Source organism: Staurois parvus, unplaced genomic scaffold, assembly GCF_062004578.1.
Source record: "Staurois parvus isolate SC_StPar_1 unplaced genomic scaffold, SC_StPar_1.0 ptg000018l, whole genome shotgun sequence".
NCBI lineage: Eukaryota > Metazoa > Chordata > Amphibia > Anura > Ranidae > Staurois > Staurois parvus.
The window spans coordinates 2,708,134-2,729,658 of record NW_028317814.1 but is presented as its reverse complement, the minus strand read 5'-3'; the positions used below and the strand labels follow the sequence as shown (position 1 = coordinate 2,729,658).

Genomic DNA, 21,525 nt, shown 5'->3' with positions numbered 1-21,525 from the left:
TCCCGATACCTAACGGCAGTCAGGGTGCCATTGTCTACCTTGTAGAAGTCTGTGCTTCCCTCCATGGATATGCCTCCCCAGACCATCACTGACCCACCACCAAAACGGTCATGCTGAACAATGTTACAGGCAGCATAACGTTTTCCACGGCTTCTCCAGACCCTTTCACATCTGTCCCATGTGCTCAGGGTGAACCTACTCTCATCTGTGAAAAGCACAGGCCCTACCAATTCTGGTGTTCAATGGCAAATGCCAATTGAGCTTTATGGTGCTGGGCAGTGGGCACAGGGCCCACTAGAGGATGTCAGGCCCTCAGGCCAACCTCATGAAGTCTGTTTCTGATTGTTTGATTAGAACACCAGTGGCCTGCTGGAGGTAACTTTGCAGGGCTCTGGCAGTGCTCATCCTGTTCCTCCTTGCACAAAGGAGCAGATATTGGTCCTGCTGATGGGTTAAGGACCTTCTACGGCCCTGTCCAGCTCTCATAGATTAACTGCCTGTCTCCTGGAATCTCCTCCATGCTCTTGAGACTGTTCTGGGAGACACAGCAAACCTTCTGGCAATGGCACGTATTGATGTGTCATCCTGGAGGAGTTGGACTGCCTGTGCAACCTCTGTTGGGTCCAGGTGTCACCTCATGCTACCAGTAGTGACACTGACCCTAGCCAAAACTAGTGAAAAACAGAAAAGATGAGTAGGAAAAAAATTGCCAGTGGCCTGTAAAACCATTCCTGTTTTGGGGGTCATCTCATTGTTGTTAATTTCGTTGAAATTGATTAACAACCCCCTCTGCTATTTAGCTGACCAGATCAATATAACATACGTTTAATTGACTTCATGCTATACTCTGATTAAAAAGTGTTCCTTTAATTTTTTTGATCAATGTATATTGATCTCACATTCTTATGCTCGGTCAAATAATGCTTGTGTCCCTTTAGCTGGACTGTGATCAGCAATCCTTAGTCTACCAAGCAACGGCTCTCTTCAGTCCTAAACTCTCTTCCTCCTTTTTGTTCCGCTCAACACCATGCAAATAAAATGGTAAAATAGAGTTTTATCCTTTAAACATATTTATTTTCTCCCAAACAACAGATAAATTCATTCACATTGTATAGGTGCTCAATCGCATCAAATATATCTAGCCTTTGTCTCAGTATATCAATTTTGTGCAATATCGCTAGTTTAAAACTCCACACTTGTCATGTAAGATCATGATGTCATCTAAGCCCCACCCCTACACATTTCATCACCGGGCATGTGACTTCCTCAGGGGGAAGAAAGTATAACACTGAGGAGAGCAGACCGGGTAGACCAAGGATTGCTGATCACAGTCCAGGTAAAGGGACACAAGCATTATTTAACCAAGCATAAGAATGTGAGGCCAATATATTAAGGTGAGAGTACATCTAGTGGTGGTTAAGCACAATGTATAAAAGAGCACAGAGGTGGAACTCACTCAAAGGAAAACACATCAGGCATATTGGTTGTAGAGGAATATCTGAAGAATTGTTTCTTTGCTTGTATGGACACAATAACACAAGAGACATTCAAAAGTGGCTGTGTACTACATTTCACTTTATTGTTTATATGTTTTAACATGTGATTGATGGTAGTTGGTTTATTTATTTATACACTAACGCGGCACTCACTTTTGATGATATTTGTGGTTATGATCCTTTCATATTACCTGGTTGATCATGCCAGTTTCCCACCTCCTGGTAGTAAACTGACCATGCTAAACATGGCAGCTGGTCCGGGCCAGCATAGTCAGTTTGTGTCCCCTGTCATCCTATACTAAGATACAGGCAGGCTATGTATCTTCCACTTGGAGTGTGTCACTGTCCAGGTCCACACTTGAAAGATATCATTGCTGCAGGAGCAATGTGTTGGCCAGTGTAGCCTAAGGTGGACAAAGAAACCCCTAAAGCATACTCCTATGGCTTGACTGAAGTCTATGTAAACTGGTACCATTGGCTATGTAACTTCCACTTGGAGTGTGTCACGGTCCAGGTCCACACTTGAAAGAAATAATTGCTGCAGGAGCAATGTGTTGGCCAGTGTAGCCTAAGGTGGATAAAGAAACCCCTAAAGCATACTCCTATGGCTTGACTGAAGTCTATGTAAACTGGTACCATTGGGCTGAATCCTCACACTACCTATTTAGTAAAGCCATTGACTGGAACTGTAGAGGTGCAGATTCATTATGTGCTTAGCTTCTCCATCCTGTAATAAAGTGATTAGAGCAACAGCTTACCCTATTGAGATCTTTACACAGGTACTTCAAGCAGATAGTGAAATCGGCGAGAGCAAATGGAACAGCTGGCTCTGCAGAGGACAATGCGGATGACTTTTTAGGATGCCTTAACATCGCCATTAATGTAAGTAAACAGGAAGGAATTAATTACTGCTGCCCGAACGAAAGCTGCCTGTAATATAAGTAGCATGACTCATCCTGCAATATCAGAAATTGATGTGTGTACGCTTGAGAGGAATTTTAAAACATTCCCTACAACAGACCATTACTGCTTATCAGATTACTGTATAAAGATTTATTGGAGCTTATGTTAGCAGCCATGGCTTTACATTGAGTTTTTTCAAACTGTTAAATGTGTTCACTACCTGGGACAATAGAAATGTAAAAGTATATTTATTTTCTTTATTTACTTTCCATAAAGGAGATTCCTGTTGGAGGACTGGACAAATGGTTTAAACTGGAGCCACGGACAAGTTCTTCAAAGGTTCAAGGCGATTGTCATCTCGTCATAAAACTTATCACAAACCAGGTGAATTCATTTTACCCACTAAAAAGAATAATACTCAATATATTTATTATGGGAGTTTGGGATGCATAATGTCCCAATTTACATAACCAATCTTATCTCTAAATATCACCCAAACCGTACACTCCACTCCTCGCAAGACCTCTTACTCTCTAGCTCCCTTATCTCCTCCTCCCATGCTCGTCTCCAAGACTTCTCCAGGGCATCATCCATCCTCTGGAACTCCCTACCCCAATCTAACAGACTCTCACCTACCCTACTTGCTTTAGGCGATCACTGAAAACCTATCTCTTCAGGGAAGCCTATCCCGCCCTCTGCTAATTCTCGAATCCTCTACTCTTCCAACCACTCCATCCCCCACAGTTACTACCTACTGTACCATTCACCCCTCCCTCCTAGATTGTAAGCTCCAAGGAGCAGGGCCCTCAAATCCCTCTTGTATTGAACTGTATTGTTACTGTATTGTCTCCCACTATAATATAAAGCGCTGAGCAAACCGTTGGCGCTATATAAATCCTTTATAATAGTAATAATAATTAAGGCTTTGTACATATTTTCTTTCTTTAAATACATTTCTATTTCTTAGGCAGGTAAATATTAAATATTACATGTTAAAGTGGTATTAAATCCAAAAGCCAACATCTACTATATTTCAGCTTACCAATTCTTGGATGTGATGGCTACATTAGTTTTCTTCTTTAAGTTTTATTTCCTTTATTTTCACCTGGTGCTCAGGCTAGTAAATCTGTTGTTTTTCAAAAGAACAAGTTGTCCTGCAAATGTAGCAGTTACAGGGTTGAAACAAACCATTTATCACTGACAGGGATGCTTACAATGATCAGCTTTTATTTACCTGGAGCTGGAGTTTGGCTTCAATTTGTTAGTATATCTAGATCTGCTAGTGCATATAACACTCCCTTCCACCCAGATTAACAATGTTGTTGTCCAAAGGTGCCCCCTGTGCTCCTTTATCCAGAGTAGGGGCACTCTAATACAGGAGGTGTATTACTGGTCAAATCACCAGGTGAAAACAGAGGGAAAAAGCGTTAGAAATTGAAGACAGATGCAACTGCCACATCTAATGACTGGTAAGCTTCGATATATTATATTTTTGGTTTTGAGTTTAACATCACTTTAAGCAGTTTTCTGTTTCTTCCAGCAGGTGATGTCTGTTTATGTGTTATGTAACGTGTCACTTTCAGCTATGCTAAAAAGTCCATTGTTTACAGAGCCCAATAAGCAGTGACTCATCTACTGTATGGATCAGTCTGATGTTTCAGTCGGACAAAAGGAGCCCCAAAGCAAGCAAGTTGTTTGCTGTACTGTCTCTTTAGCTAACCTGTATGCTCTTTGAATCCTTTGTCATGTGTTAAATAATTATTTGTAAAACAGCATATGCATGTGTATGCATCTGTGTGTGTTGTGATATGGGGATTGTTCAGCTCAATGGTAGATGCATTTTGTCATGCCAGTCAACACCTGTGGGTTAAGGGTTTGCCTGCCCACTTTTATTAAGTAGTTGATAAGAAAAGTTCACAAAACACAGTTGCCCATACAGGGGTTTCAGTTTCACACAACCAAACAGGTTGACAATAATACCAAATCACCTTGGTTCTTTAGCAGCATCACTGCTCTTATCCCTGGCCCCTCAGACTGTCTCGCTGAATTTCCTGGCTCTCTGAACTCACCCTTGGCTCACTTAGCCTTTAGTTACAGCTCCCTACTGTATGGACCCACTCCTGACTCTGTCTCACTTCTCTGAGACTTACTGATTCCCACAGTCCCACGGACTTGCCTAGTTGTCTTGGCTTTCTCAGTCTTCCAGACTTTCTCTCAGTCTCCTAGACTCACATAGCTGCCTCAACTCATTCAGCCCAATGGACATAGAAACTCTCCAACATGGAGTGCAGTCCCTCGCGTGTAGCACCTCTGTCTGCAAATGGGAGTACACCTCCCTCCTGGCTGGAACACACAGCTCTCTCCTAACAGGGCCCCGAGCTACAGCCATCTTCTTGCTTATAACAAGTATGCACACCTGTACACCCACACCAACCTGCAGGTCTCTAGCAAGACCTGGATACAGGATTAAAGGTTTCGTCCCACCAAAGACACTTTGAAGCCTTCAAGCTTTAGGCCCTGATCTGGAAATATAAAACCCAGAGAAAACCAAATACCCAGTTATCTCTGGTCAGTACAGACACTCAAGAGCACTGCACTCTGCATTACTGCAAATCCCATGTGCCTTTTTCCTACATTCACACTGTGAACAAGTCACATAATGTACTGTACATAAAAAAATAATTGTTTCACGTGTAAAAAGAGATTAAACATAGGAGAGAAAAATAGAATATTATTGGAAGATGAAAACTGATGTCAGTGAAAGATGTCAGTCAAAGCAAAAAGTCAGTAAAAGCAAAAGAAAGTGTTTGGTGAAGCCTACTCAATTACATGCATCGATGTCCTAAAGCTGTCCATACACAGAGTGATCTGATCATTTATAAACAAATCATCAGACAATTTTATGATGTCCCCCTCTCTGATGTAACTTGCATGTACTGTACCAGTTAGAGCATCGTAGACAGTCTCACTTTACTGCCTACTAATATTTAAGGCAATGCCCAACCTTCCATGTGCTGCAACATATAAGGATTTAGCAGTGGGCAAAGCCCTAGTCACCAGTATTCCCTATAAGCTTCCTGCAGCTGATCTTGTCCCCATTACTGACTTACCAGGCCTTGTTCAGCACTGTGTTGCTGTGTGCAGGCTGTCATCTTGGTGAAGGCTGGGGAAGAACACATACACAGAAAAGAGCAGAAACATGGAAATGCACACAGTGCAGGTCCTCAAGTACAGATTCCTCTTCAGCAGGCTGCACAGTAGTGACAGCATGCAATTTCACTTGAAATCTCATGAAACAAATAGTCCAAGGCAGCTGTGCTTCTCTCACAACAGATATACAGCTATATACAGTAGCTGTAGACACAGCAGTGCCTAGGCTCACCCACATGCTAGGATGTACTTATATTTGTATAACAGACATTTACAAAAGGTAAATCTTTCAGAGTATGGCTTAAGCACAATTAACATTTCTTGATATTCTGTTTTAACAAAGAAAATCTCCTTTTTTATGTCACATGCTGTTTTTTTATATTTTTTTCTCTACATTCCCATGTAGACCAAAGTGTTCCACAAAAGTGACAGATTTTGACAAATTGCCACAGATGAGTACAACTACTATTTGTTACCCTGCTTTAATTATTAAAAAATAGACTTTTGCAGTTCAACCCTGGAAGTGTTATAGCTTGTCCTGTCTAATAAGTTATGTATAAAGAACCTGTGCCCAGTTTAGCTCTCCTGTTAGTGTTTAAGCCAGCAGCTACCAACACTAGTGCTCTTCCCAAAAACACATTAAACTAAAAAATTTAATAAGAATTGGCAGCACTCAAAAATCTCCTGTAATGAAAAAAACGGACCATTCATCATTCAGATATTTATCACCTATTCCGTCATTGGATTGACACATCCCACCTTAACCTTCTTGGTATTATATCCTCTTCAGGGCCAAGCGATAACGTCAACACACTGACCCTGTTGGGTGGCGTTGGTTTTGTTATAAGCTTTTCTGTCTCTACTTTTATAAGTACGATACGTAATTTTTAATAAAGCAATTTGAATATACTGCACGATGAGGCTTTCCTCTTCCATTTATTATGCCTGCGAGTGATTTTCCTACCATTGTGGGTGGATTGTACATCCTGCTGTGAAAGATTGGGGATTACCTGACTGGATGACATATTGCAAGCAAATCTAGACCGCCTTTTATATGGGGTCTCAGCATCTAGTAAGCACATGAGTATGGTTGTGGCACGCGGTGGATGGTGAAGGCAACCTTTGAATACTGGATTTCACAAGTGGATATATTGGTTTAACCACTTTGGGACTTTTTTTGGTGAACTTGTTTTTTAATATATACACTGTGGTATAATTTATGTAGATTTAACAGAGCATCACATTGTCGGTTTATATCCTCTTCAATATATTTATCCAATGTAGCTATATCCCACCATGCACGGATTTGTTTCTCCATCTGATGTCTAAATGGTTTGAATCCGTGCTCAATACCAACAAAGGTTTTTTTGCTCCCAGTTTTAAATATGTCCCCTACATTCATATTCCTGTTTTGAATGTAGTTGAAATTCTCCATGGCTGCAAATGTAAACACTTCCATAAAAAGAGTTCTATAACTAAAGTTATGTATAGGAAAGCAAAGGAGGGATCCCATGAGACCGCACATCTATACAGACCCACTGGTATTGGAATGAATGGCAGTCTCAGCCTGGTCTCCTGCCAAGCCATGCTCCCAATGCGTTTCCCTTCCGCCCCTCGGAGCTTAATCATGGGGAATGTTATGTACAAAGCACCTGTGCCCAGTTTAGCTAACCTGTTAGTGTTCAACCCATCAGCTAACAACACTAGTACTCTTCCCAAAAACACATTGAATTCAAAGGAGATTTTTGGCCACTGCCAATTATTATTAAACTCTTGTCCCATCCAGTGTTACTTGAATGAGACAGAAGAAATGAAAAAGCATACACAGTTTGGAAATGGTGTGGCATCCATTTTAATCCTCCAGCCCTATGTACTTAACTGCAGAATTGGCACTACAATTCTGCACTGACATGGTTGAGGCACTGTATTGATATATATATATATTCTGAATACCTCTATAAAGGTCTACTGTGTATGAAATGTTATTTTTAGCTTCACTAACCCATTAGCCAGAGTTTGCTCGCATCCGTAGAGTTGTGAGAAACCAGTTAAAGTGGATTCTGAGTTAAACTGTTAGACATGAGAAATAGCTAAATTGATTTATAGAAATAGAACTTGTCTTTCTCTGCTGATATTTCTAGGAGGATTGACAGGAAAATGGGACTGTTCAAAACATCAGCTTTTTGTGATAATCTCAGGGGGATTAATGACTGTCTAATTAGGCCTTCCATGCTTCAAAAATAAAAGCCAGGTATTCCGGCACCGGCAGAAAGGAACTATATATGAGATTATGTTTTGTTTTCAAAACAAAAGTTGCTTGTCACACCATCATGAAATGACTCCAGCAAGGAAGGCTGTATATTAAAGCTGAACTCTGGAAAACAAAAAAGGCCTCCCTTTGCAGTGGGGCTACATCCACACTGCAAGGGGTAAATACATTTTTATGCCTAGGGCACTGTGAAAAGCACTTTTACTTACCTGATCCTCAGCTTCTGCAGGACACTCTGTGTGTTTGGGGGGAGAGTGGCCCTTTTAGGCAGGTTGTATGGGGCCACACGATTTCTAATGGTGGCCGTGTTAACCTTTAAACACTTTTGCCTGGACTACATTGCACCAGTATGACCAGTGTTGTATATGCTGGGGTTGATTTTCCTGTTCATCTATAGTGCCTTGAAAAAGTATTCATACCCCTTGAAATTTTCCACATTTTGTCATGTTACAACCAAAAACATAAATGTATTTTATTGGTATTTTATGTGATAGACCAACACAAAGTGGCACATAATTGTGAACTGGAAGAAAAATTGTAAATGGTTTTCAAAAGTTTTGAAAAATATCTGAAAATGGTGGTCAATACTTTGTAGTATCTCCTCCCTGCTAGTCCCCTGGTGCGGTGTTAAAGATGGGCAGGGAGGGGAGGAGGAGATAAACAGTGCAATGTTAAAAATACGTTTAAGTCGCCATAAAGCCCCTTTTGTTTTTAAATGAGGGACAAGTAGATTGGGACAACGATTTAGTCCCTGGACAAGTAGTTTTTTTAAAAATTTCCACACCCCTGAAAATGAAGGGTCAAGTGGTACAAAGTGTAATGACTGTGGGGATGAGCTGATGGCGAAAATAAAGGTTCAGTAGTTAGGTAGAGATGGGACAGACTTCTCTAAAGAGATGGGGTTCCGGTGATCATCTAAGGGTGGATAGTGTGGGAGATAGTCAGACAGATTGGACCGGAGAAGTCCTGGAGGAGAGCTTGGGAGGAAGTGAAGGTCTTTGGGGGAGCAAAGAGAACAGTTTGGTTGGCATTTTGAGACCAGGTTGGTGATGAAGCTTGGGGCAGAGTTGTGGATGACTTTGTAGGTTGATGTTTGTATTTTGCATTTTAGAACAAGTAGAACATTGCTTCAGGTCGGCCCTCACTGTAAGGCTCAGTATCTGGCCTCTAGCCCAGCTTGCAACTGTAACAACTGATCACAAAGAAAATCCGAACAGCTTCACTCATTCGATCTATAAAACAATCATCTTTATTTAATGTATCAGTCCATAAATGCAGAAACTCACAGTGGGGGAGAGGGACCGCTTGATGCGTTTCACTCTGTATTTAGCGTTTACTCATATGAGTAAGAGCTAAATAGATTGTGAAATGCATCAATCGGTCCCTCTCTCTTCCCCACTATGAGTTGCTTCTTTTATGGACTGATATGTGGAATAAAGATGGTTGTTTTATGGATCTAAGGATTGCAGCCATCCGGATTTTCTCTTTGATCAATATTTTGAATCTTATTCATTGGGTGAGCAGAAGCCATTGGAGGGGTTGGCAGAGAGTAGCAGACAGGTAGCAAGGTGGATGACTCAAGAAGCAGCATTCATGATGGACTGAAGGTGACCCCTTAAGGGCTGTCAAACTGGACCTCTCTTTGAACGCCCACCCTCTACTGACACCACCGTGCTCTGGTGACCCAAATAAATCTCACCTGTAAAATGGACTCACACACAGAGTAGTATAAACCAAAATTAAGTTTATATTGGATTTGGAGGTAAATGAGTCAAAAATAACAAAATACACGGGTATTGGCAGCAAATCTGCTCATTCTAATCAACTGTGAGCAAAAGCAACATTCACAGTAAAACAACAGTATGCAGTATATACTAGTAGTTATTTAGTATATGCTAGTAGGCCTACTTTCAGAAATAATCCACTGCCTCCAGTTTGAGGGAACTGTTGAATCCCCACTGAGTAGGAATGAATATTAATAAAAGATAAGCTCACTGTGAGTCCTCAGAACTAGATAACAAGGATTAAATGTGAAATAAAGAGAGTTCTCAATTATAAATTGGACTGTCCCCTTTAAGAGCTCTAGAATGTCTTCTGTGCGCTTTGTGGGGCTCAATGGATGTGAAGTTGTGTCAAAGAGTGGATGGTAGTTCCTCAGAATGGTCACATCCATGATAGTGAAGGAAACAGAGAAGATTTAACACTTCCCTGATTGATGGTAAAGAATTAGTGCAAGGCTCCCTTTAAGAGCTCTAATCTTGAACTGAGCTTGAAGTAGTGAATAGCATCAATTGACATAAAGGTCTATGGACAAAAACAATACCCTCTAAGTGTCAAAGGCAAAAGGTGAACAATAGTAGGAATCCTTCTCTGCAAAGAGGGATATGCACTTATTGATTTAGTTAGCACTGCTGTGTCTTTATTTGTGACTGTATGTCCTGCCGTCAGCTTGAACAATAACTGTAATGCAGATATGTTCCAAACATGGCGCTGGCACAACTATGTCACAAACTGGGGCAACAGTATGTGATATTCACAACTATGTGCAAGCAGATAACTGAGGTGACAAGCTATCAATGTTCACTTTGTTAGTGCGCACATGGGTCTCTCTCACCCAATGTGGTTCAGCAGATGTCCACGATCCATCTTTCACCATGGATAGGCCAGTCCACAGGCCCTCTGGTTTTAATGTATTGCGAGTAATAACATTTCAATGGGTTACAGGTGGAATTTCTTATGTAAAGGTAGGCCAGTGAGGAGGGAATTGCAATAGTAGAGGTGCAAAATAATTAGGGAGTGAATTAGAAGCTTTGCAGTGTCATTGGTTAGGAAGGGGTGTATTTTGGGGATGTACGGAGGCGGCAAGATTTGGACAGTAAATGTATGATTATACTTATCTTTTTGTTATTCTTCCTCAAACTTGCAGCCTCAAAACCTATGTTCTGCCACAACCTCTCAGCCTGGGTTTGTTCAATTATTATTTGACAGAAAAATAGATGTGCAGAATGCCTGGCCAACAGATGGAATAAAAAAAAAAGCAATATAAATATCTTTGATATAAATACAGATTTATTCAGGGGGTAAACCATTAATTAAGTAAAACATGTGGCCTGTACCAAACAATTATCTTTAACTCAAAAGAATTTTAAAAATATGTATTGCAGCTTGATACTGTGATATGAAGGACAAAGGATTAATGATAGGATGGATTTGTAAGAAACATAAGCCTTTGCATGCCACATAAGCAGCACATTTCAGTTTCTTAATGCTGTTTTTAGAACAGCGTTTAATTTTCACACCCGCCGTCTGAAAAATGTACTAAATGATTTTATCTACGTGTTAAATGCCCAATCTTCTCATCTGCATACTTTGCCAGGAAACAGGTCTCAGCTGTAATTTGATTCCACCAATATTAAAACAAATAGCATGGTGTAAATGTCTGAATTAACTAATGTTTTTCAGAGGGACATGGTGCTAAGCAAGAAGGCATCTGGCGCTGTGATTCATGAAATGCTGCTCACCCAGCTGCTCCAGTATGAACACAAGCAGGCAGAGGTGAGTGCATGTCTACTTAACAAGCTGCTGCCTCTGGATATTTCTGACAACTCTAGATAAAAATGACAGAAGGTTGTTGAGTGTTATCGTTGACAGATACAATTCCTTCGTCAGGGAGGTAGGTATTTTTTTCTTCAGCTAAATTAAGCAAAGACACCGATATCAACCAACCTTTTCATTCAAGGCCAAACTGATTGTGCAATTTTTTAGTGGCACAGTCATTCTGCTAAAATCCTCTGTAGTTAAATGCCACGAGAATGCATTTTTTGCATTAAGGTAGAAACCTTTCAAGATCTGCTCCACCAGCCCCCCCTTTCTTAAACACTTTCCTGAGCCCTCACTTGGTCCAGCGCTGTCCTGTATGAAGCAGCTCTTTTCTCCTCTCTGCTCATAGGAGACTTGGCAGCAGCGGAAGCCTTTGGCTCTTGCTGCTGTCAGTCAAAGCTTGTAAGCAGAGAGCAAGTGCAGGGCTGAGCCAGTGTATGTGTCTTTGAAGGCACACAGTCCTGGCTTGGGAGTGCACATGCATGAGTTCCCCCATAGTAGCTGACTTGTTACAGGGGCACTCAAAGAAGAGTAGGAGTGGAGAGCAGGGGACCCCAGAGGTCTCTGTGCAAAACCATTGTTTGGAAGCTTTACAACCGCTTTAAGGGAGACAATAAGAGACATTTGAGACATTTTGTGTACTCAGAGAATTCTCCCCCATGCAGGGTGGGGGGATCCAGGGTAGTCTAGTTGGAGAGGACTGATTGGTAGTCCTCTTGGGATTGGAAAGCCCTCTTTAGGACCTAGAATTTAGAGGCTTGGAGAGACTTTGGTTGGTAAAGAGCCTCCTGATTACACGGACTTTGGTCCTGAAAGGGTTAACCCCCCCTCCTCCTCACCCCCAAAAGGGAGGTTCAAAAAGGAGCAGGAAAGAGTCAGTACCTATCTATGAGTTGGAGTTGAGTTGTTCACAGCTGTGAGTTAGTGTGGACTGCTGACAATTAAGATTTGGTTTACTCCTTCAGCTTTTCTGGGACCCTGAAGCAGAAGGGAACCCTAACCTAGGTGTGGGACTAGCACTCTGGCAGTGAGATGTAATATCGCTTCCTATATACCAGAACTGTGGACTGTTTGTATTCTTTTGCTTTCCTGAAGAATAGCTGTTTTGTTTTCCTGAATTTTAAATAAACAATAAAGATTGTTTCACTTTTGCAAATGGCTGGTTGGTGATCCTAAGCTCTCTTCCATATTACAATGTATAAAACGGAACAGGTATGACGATTAGAGGTTCTGACTTCAACCTGATTAGACATGTGTGGTTCACCTCATTTTGAATCAAAATATGGACACATTTTTCGTTATTTGGAGATTCCAATGTATCTGAACTTCCAAATAAAAATAGTAACAAATTTAAACAAGTTCGAAATAACGAAACAAAATTTCATCCACAATTCAATCGAATTAGAAAATGAAGATGAAATTGAATTCAAATACTGAATTGAATTAGAAAACAATAATAGAATAAAATAGAATAGAAAATAATTGAATAGATTAGAATAGAATAGAAAAAAATTAATGAAACAGATCAGAATAGGATAGAAAATAAAAGAATAGAATAGAAAAGAATAGATTAGTTAAGAATAGAATAGAAAAAAATAGTAGAATAGAAAATCAAAGAATATAATTAAATAAAATAGAAAATAAGAAAATTGAATAGAAACCAACAGAATAGAAAAGAATAGAAAGAAAAATAATAGAATAGAAAATAAAGGAATAGAAAATAGTAGAATAGAATAGAATAGATAATAAAAGAATAGAATAGAAAATAAAAGCATAGACTAGTAAAACAATGGAATAGAAAGAATATAACCCTCTTTCAAAATTTGAATTTTAAATAGAATAAATTTGAATAGAATAGAAAATAATAGAATGGAAAATAAAAGCATAGAATAGAATAGTAAAACAATAGAATAGAATAAAATAGAAGGAATATAACCATCTTCCGAGAGTTGAATTGTGAATAGAATAAATTTGAATTTGAATAGAATAGAATAGAGTAGAATAGAAAAGAACAGAATAAAATACACTAGAAAATAAAAGAATAGAATAGAATAAAATAGAGTAGAAAACAATAGAATAGAAAAAACAATAGAACAAAATAGAAAGAATATAACCGTCTTCCGAAATTTGAATTTCAAATAGAATAGATTCAAATCAATTTAAAAAATTAACAAACGAAACTAAATGAATTCCGAAATAAATTTAATGAATTTATTGAGTATAGCTAAATGAAATTATTTAAATAACAAAACAAAATAATTTTTGTTGTTCTGCACGTGTCTAAACCTGCTTTTAATGACTTCATATATTTTCCAGGTTAGTGACACAGATAACATGGAAGCCAGAGAGAGATGAGCAGAGCAACTTCCATTTTCAGAAAGCAGTCAGCAATTTGTTAGATTACAGCTTATTGGAACTCATCATTGTTACTTATTCTTCTAAATGTTCTCAGCCAAGGTCTATGTTTGTCAGGAACTCACAGGTTACCTACAGAAGGTGTTTCTTAGCTTTACTGAAATAAAATTCCATAGAAAACATTCTTCTGAATACAGCGAGGAAGGTTTTACTGGATTTTTCCCCAATGAAATCCAGATGTTTATTTTCAGACCTTTTACTGATATGTATAAATGGTTCCCATACAATTCACATTCACATTCACATGGTTACCAAACTACCCCATGTGCCTTGCAGAGAACTGACAGTACTTCTACAGGTCGGTTTTCTAAATGATTTATCATTAGCTCAAAAAATAGATCTGTATCCAGCAGAAGCCCCCCTCTTGAACTTTCCAGCAGTCTGCCTGGGGGTATGTGTACCACTGCTTGAGAAGCTTTGACCTACAGTATGCTGTGCCTAGAAATGTAGCTCCCCTTGTTCCTCCTATCGCCTGACACATGTCAGCATTACCTACAGCTGTACTCCCATTCCTCCACAGTTATTCATTTAGTTTGCAGTGACATGCAAGGAATCCTGTATGAAGAGCAATACTGAGGGTGTCATTTCTAATCTTCTTCTGGGATTGCTAGATTTATTTAGTTATTTCAGGTACTTATATAGCAGCGCTTTACATATATATTTTACATTCACATCAGTCCCTAACCCTCAGGGGGCGTACAATCTAAGGTACAGTGGGGCAAAAAAGTATTTAGTCAGCCACCAATTGTGCAAGTTCTCCCACTTAAAAAGATGAGAGAGGCCTGTAATTGGCATCATAGGTAGACCTCAACTATGAGAGACAAAACGAGAAAAAAAATCCAGACAATCACATTGGCTGATTTGGAAAGAATTTATTTGCAAATCTTTTTAAGTGGGAGAACTTGCACAATTGGTGGCTGACTAAATACTTTTTTGCCCCACTGTAGATGCCTGGCTGTTTCTTATTTCAGTACTGGGGTTGGTTTACCAAAGGAATGAATTAATATTGAACGAAATGTATGTTCACCTAGCTTAGTAAATTAGGTAACACTGTGTATCATTGGAATATCTGATTATATCCAAGGGAAATTTTAAAAACACAATTTTTCCTTGCACGTGATTGGATGACTGAAGTGAACGCAGATTCAATTTATTTGCTAAGCTAAATGAACATTTACTTTGCTAAGTGAACGGTCTCTATTCCTTTAGGCTAGGTTCACATATGTACGGGTGGTGCCGCTGCGGATCCGTACGAAAATCCGTGCACCACCTGCACAGAGGAATGCGGACCCGCGGGCGGGTGCCATTAGTTCTAATAGCACACCACCCGCACTGGAAAACACAACCGTACTGGAAACCAAGGTTCCCATGCGGGCTGCGTTTTCAGAAGGAGTGCAGGGACTTCTTCCCTGCATGTCACGGGGCACGGGAGTCCATTCAAATGAATAGGCTCTCATTCCCGTGCAGAACGTGGCCCGCATGGCTGCATATATGTTAACCAGAGGTTAGTATTCTTTAAATAAGCATGCAGATCAGGAAGTTCAGAATGAAATCAGAACACCAAATCTGTATTGAGCCATGGAATTAGAAATGTCAGAAGTCAAAAGCTCAGGAATGGCAGCTTCCATACTCTAATCAGCATATATGCAATTTAGGCCTAACAAAGGACCTTCACAGCAGTTTCGACTGGACACAATGTGGAAATACTGATGGCGGTTTCATTTTAGGTTGACTTCTGGAACTGGAAAGGAGAAATGAGCAAACATGCATTCACACTTACATCCCACCACAGTATGCAGACGGATCTGTCCAGTTTACAGCAGGCTGTTATGTGAGTATTTTCAGTAGTTACGATATTTAAACCTGTTTCTTACGTACCTCTGTCTTATAACATGTCAATAATATTCAACTACTATTCACTGAAAGAGAGCAAAACTCCTCAGATTTAGGCCTCATTCATACAGGTTATTTTCCTCCTTTGAATGCCTTTGTTCCAGGAGAGGAAATCATAGCTTAAAAAACACACTTAAGCCACTTTTTGCATGCGCATTGATGATTGTTCATGTGCGCTCACGCGTTTGGCATTAATGCATTTTATTGACCAGAATATTAATTTATTCTGGCCATTACAATCCATTAACGCGGAAATGCACAAATGTACCTAAACACGTCTAGCATTAATGTACATTTATGCACATTTGATGGTTTTTATGTCCAAACATTCCTCTTCTGAATTTGCAAGTGATTTTTTTTTCTGCCTCTAAATGCCTGTAAACACCAATGTGTGCATGGGCATATAGGCTAACAAAGTGGGGTGCTTAGAGGCAGAAAAGAGAAAGTCAAAGCCTGTAAAAGCTGCGTTTTTGACGTTCTGTGTGCATGAGGTCTTAGCAGGGGTGGACTGACCATTTGGAAGCTCGGGCACTGCCCGAGGGCCTGGGGTCAGTAGGGGGCCCCATGTGATGCCCCTGGTACCTTTTTCATAGGCTTTTTTTTAATTTGGGCAAGGACACAGGGGCCCCATGATCCCCTATTGCCCGTGGGCCCCATGAGTTGTCAGTCCGCCCCTGGGTCTTAGTACCTCATTACATACATAAGGTCTCATTAACCCTAGATAGCAGGATTGTGCGCCTTAAATATAATGTATAATGTTTTTGAAGGAACATTTACATATATTTGTGCAGAGCATAATGTGCATTGCGTTAAGGCTGTGCTATTATTTGCATGAGCTGCATAATGAACCAAAGTCCACAAAAAACAGGACATTTGCCATTGTCAGCAATGTGGTTTACTGTACACCACAGTGCAGCAACATGCATAAAGTGTGTTTCTGTAACAAGCACATGACTAAGGTATAGCAGATATGACGGCTGCTCCTAAACCTTTCAAACTCCCCCATCTAAACCTGTGACTTCCCCGATAAAAAACAACACTGACCTGCATTGGAGTTTAAAGGCCACAGCAGCCATTTTTATTAAACAACAATTTTACAACATTTTTCCAAAATGACACATTCTTTGTAATAATTCACCTGATCACTACTCCCCTTCCTGTTACTCCGGATTACCTCTTTAAAGTCTAGGGTCTTAGAAGGCAACTTATATATTGACCAACCGGCTGTATCTACCACCAACATAGAGTTCAAGGCCCCCAGCAGCAAATACATCGACTCGGGAATAATTTCCTAAAATTAACCTTGATACAGCCAACTTACTCCAGCACCATTACTACAGTAAATTTGTTAGGGTAGGTACACCCATACCTGTGATGGGCCCAACCCACCATTCACCAAAATGATAAAACCGTCACTGCCTTCCAAGACCCTGAGACCCCTGCCAGCTGCCATGACAAAGACACCCAGAAAACAAGCAAACCCTTACAAAACACAGGAAGGCGCCCATCCATTAAACCACCCATAACCACTGAAAGGGCAGGAAGGACCACTAAAGATGAGCCCCTCAAACATAGAACTCTCACACCAGCGTGCAGGAGGGAGGGTGAGAGAAACTTGTCCTACGCTGTCCAAGCTCCGACTGACTCCGCCCACTTTGGAACCGCCCTACTAACTCTCCCGGCCATCCGGCCCCTCTTAAGCCCCACCCAAGCCCCCTCCAATCAGCTACTACTTTCCCATTTCAAACCAAACTCCTCTATTAACCCTAAGATGTTCCGCCTATCCTGCCAACCTAGTCATGTCAGGTCCTCCACCTAATGCTGCGCAACTAGCTCCAAGCCTTATTCTTTACTTCCATACAACAGTGTGAATTAATGTATTTAGACATACTGAATATGCAACAGAAATCAGTTAGATGGAATTAATCTTATCAGTGTGTAAATGTATTAATCAGGGCTTTTTTTTTCTCAGAGAAGAGATGCAGGTACTTCCCCCTTCCAAGTCACCCCTTGTTCCCCCCTCCCCTCCCCCCATCTCCAAGCACTGTACCTTGGTTCCACCCCCTACACATCTCCCAGGGCTGCCCCTTTTAGAGACTACTGAACCAAGTATCAATTTGTGATGCTACCCAATTTGTATGGAATTTAACGATGACAAGAAAAGAAGTGAAATAGATCCCCTGCAGCCAGCAACAATAGCTTCCCCCCAGCAACAATAGCTTCCCCCCAGCAACAATACAGTAGATCTCCCAGCAGCTAGAATCATTAGACCCTCCAGCAGTCAGCAACAGCAGACCCCTCTCTCAACAGTAGATTCCTACCAGCAACAATTGTCCTCCTAGCAACATAAGACCCTCCCCAGCAACAATAGATCCTCCAGGACAATAGATTCTCACCAAAAGCAAAAAAGCTGCCCAGCAACAATAGATCCCCTAGCAGCCAGCATCAGTAGACCCTCCAGCACACTGCAGCACCCCATTCAGTACTAGAGGTGCCTAAAATGCATATCCCCATGTTCCCACTGAAAAAAACCCTTGTTTTAAATAATCATGTACAGGTGAAACTTGAAAAATTAGAATATCGTGCAAAAGTTAATTTATTTCAGTAATGCAACTTAAAAGGTGAAACTAATATAGGAGATAGACTCATTACATGCAAAGCAAGATAGTTCAAGCCGTGATTTGTCATAATTGTGATGATTATGGCTTACAGCTCATGAAAACCCCAAATCCACAATCTCAGAAAATTAGAATATTACATGCAATCAATAAAACAAGGATTGTACATAGAACAATATCGGACCTCTGAAAAGTATAAGCATGCATATGTACTCAGTACTTGGTTTGGGCCCCTTTTGCAGCAATTACTGCCTCAATGCGGCGTGGCATGGAAGCTATCAGCCTGTGGCACTGCTGAGGAGTTATGGAGGACCAGGATGCTTCAATTGAGGCCTTCAGCTCTTCTGCATTGTTTGGTCTCATGTCTCTCATCTTTCTCTTGGCAATGCTCCATAGATTCTCCTTGGGGTTCAGGTCAGGTGAGTGTGCTGGCCAATCAAGCACAGTAATCCCATGGTCATTGAACCAGGTTTTGGTGCTTTTGGCAGTGTGGGCAGGTGCCTAGTCTGCTGGAAAATGAAGTCAGCATCCCCATAAAGCTTGCCTGCGTAAGGAAGCATGAAGTGCTTCAAAATCTCCTGGTAGACGGCTGCATTGACCCTGGACTTAATGAAGCACAGTGGACCAACACCAGCAGATGACATGGCTCCCCAAATTAACACAGACTATGGAAACTTCACACTGGACTTCAGGCATCTTGCAGTGTGTGCCTCTCCATTCTTCCTCCATACTCTGGGTCCTTGGTTTCCAAATGAGATGCAAAAGTTGCTCTCATCAGAAAAGAGGACTTTGGACCACTGAGCAACAGACCAGGTCTGTTTTTCTTTAGCCCAGGTAAGACGCTTGTGACGTTGTTTGTTGTTCAGGAGCGGCTTGACAAGAGGAATACAACATTTGAAGCCCATGTCCAGGATCCGTCTGTGTGTGGTAGCTCTTGATGCACTGACTCCAGCCTCAGTCCACTCCTTGTGAAAGTCCCCAACACTTTTGAATGGCCTTTTCCTGACAATCATCTCCAGGCTGCGGTCATCCCTACTGCTTGTGCACCTTTTTCTTCCACACTTTTCCATTCCACATAACTTTCTATTAATGTGCTTTGATACAGCACTTTGGGAACATCCCACTTCTTTTGCAATTACCTTTTGAGGCTTTCCCTCCTTATGGAGGGTCTCAATGATGGTTTTCTGCACAACTGTGAGGTCAGCAGTCTTTCCCATGATTGTGATTCCTACTGAACCAGACTGAGAGACCATTTAAAGGCTCAGGAACCCTTTGCAGGTGTTATGGCTTAATTAGCTGATTAGAGTGGGACACTTTGAGCCTAGAATATTGCACCTTTTCACAATATTCTACTTTTCTGAGATTGTGGATTTTGGGTTTTCATGAGCTGTAAGCCATAATCATCACAATTATCAGAAATCACAGCTTGAACTATCTTGCTTTACATGTAATGAGTCTATCTCATATATTAGTTTCACCTTTTAGGTTGCATTACTGAAATAAATTAACTTTAGCACTTTATTCTAATTTTTTTAGTTTCACCTGTATCTTTGTATCATTTGGAATGTAAATAGGGAAAACCATATTTGCTCATTAATTCTCCTTTGGAGTGTGACACAATGATTGTGCTATACAAGCAATTCTTACAATTCAAGTCTATGAGCTGGCCAACTCATTGAAAAATGCATTCCCTGTATGGTTGTTATCTTCTCTCAACAGCTGTTAAGCAATTTGAGTCTCTGTGGTGGCTAATCCACTCTGGTCCTAGTGGGCATTCTACAAGCTTCTAACGATTTTATAATATAAAAAAGGAGAGAAATCTTGTAAAAAATGCGCAAGTCACAATTTTCCTTTGATGCGGTGGGCTAGGTTCAAACTTGTAACTGCATTCAGGCACGCAAGACACATCCTGAATGCCTGTATTTTTTTTTTCAAAGGGACTAATGTGCTGCATCTATGACCTCATTGACTTGAGTGGGTGAATTTGACAGATGGGAATTTGACATGCAAAGCAAAGCATCACAGCCACAGCATGTGAACAGCCCACTCTGTATGGTAGGCAATTGGTGGGCAGTTTGGAGAGGTGGTAAAACCACCCATGTGAAAGAGGCCTTAAACCACAAAACAAAAATGTAATATATTACAGCTAACAAATTCTTAGATGTGGTAGGTGCATTAGATTTCATTTTTTTTTTGTGTGTTTTTTTTTCCTTTACTCTCACCTTGTGATCCAGCCAGTTGTCTTTAAACTTCCTTTAAAAGAACAAGATGTCTAATAAAAGTGGCAGTTGGAGGGTTCAGACAAAGCATTTAACACTGAAACTTGTGCTTACAATAGGCAACCTTTAATAAGTTATGTAAAAAATGTATCCCAAAAGAAAATTAAGCAAAGCTGTAACTGCTTAAAAAGATCTAAATCTGCTAGTGCATTTAAAACTACCCTCTCCCCAAATTGATAATGCTGCAGTCAAAAGTGGTTCCATTGCTCCGCCATCCAGAGTGGAGCCACCTCAAGACAAGAAGTGTGTAACTGGTTGGATCACCAGGTGAAAAAAAAGGAAACAAGTCTTAAAAAAGAAAACGAATGCAGCCACCACATTTGATGGGGATTGATAAGATGGAATATATTACATTTTTAATGCCAGTTTAATTACTGCAGTAGTAATTTAAAATGTATCCTTTCTGGAAATATACTATATATTCCTTTAATAAAATGGGTTAAGTGCTGACGAGGCTTGATACTGGTCATATACCAGAAGAAAGAAGGGATACAAAAGGAAACATCAGGGGGAAAGAAACCTCAATGGACAACTAAGCAAGTTTTTTTTTTCAAGCAAAAGCCTGAGGATGGTCCCTATAACCATGAAGACATAAATCCATTGTTGGATACAACATCATCCAGGTGCCTCTTACTTTTGACATTTATCTTGTCAGAAGCTAAATCTTGCCTCAGCTGCTCACACCTCAGATGAACTGCATGGAACTTTTATTAAATCCTCTGAATGACATCTAGAGCTAGTGAGAGAAAATGTCAGATTCCATTGATTCACGTACTACAGTGATATGGAATAAAGCACAGGCACATCCATCTAATCCACTTTAGGGGCATGCTGGATACTTATTGATTCAGCAGCAACACCTGAAGGGTTCTTACTATTCTGCTCCAGACACCAGAGGGGTT

The 21,525-nt window shown here is 40.5% G+C and overlaps 1 protein-coding gene across 1 annotated transcript in view; it reads left to right on the top strand.

Annotated features, from left to right (window-relative positions):
- The window catches only part of BAIAP3 (BAI1 associated protein 3), a 534,732-nt gene that overhangs the window by 367,536 nt on the left and 145,671 nt on the right, over positions 1-21,525 (top strand). The window contains exons 11-14 of the mRNA XM_089682088.1: positions 2,276-2,378; positions 2,676-2,783; positions 11,281-11,373; positions 15,561-15,664. Coding sequence (XP_089538214.1) covers positions 2,276-2,378; positions 2,676-2,783; positions 11,281-11,373; positions 15,561-15,664 — 408 coding nt within the window. The remainder of the gene's footprint in view (positions 1-2,275; positions 2,379-2,675; positions 2,784-11,280; positions 11,374-15,560; positions 15,665-21,525) is intronic.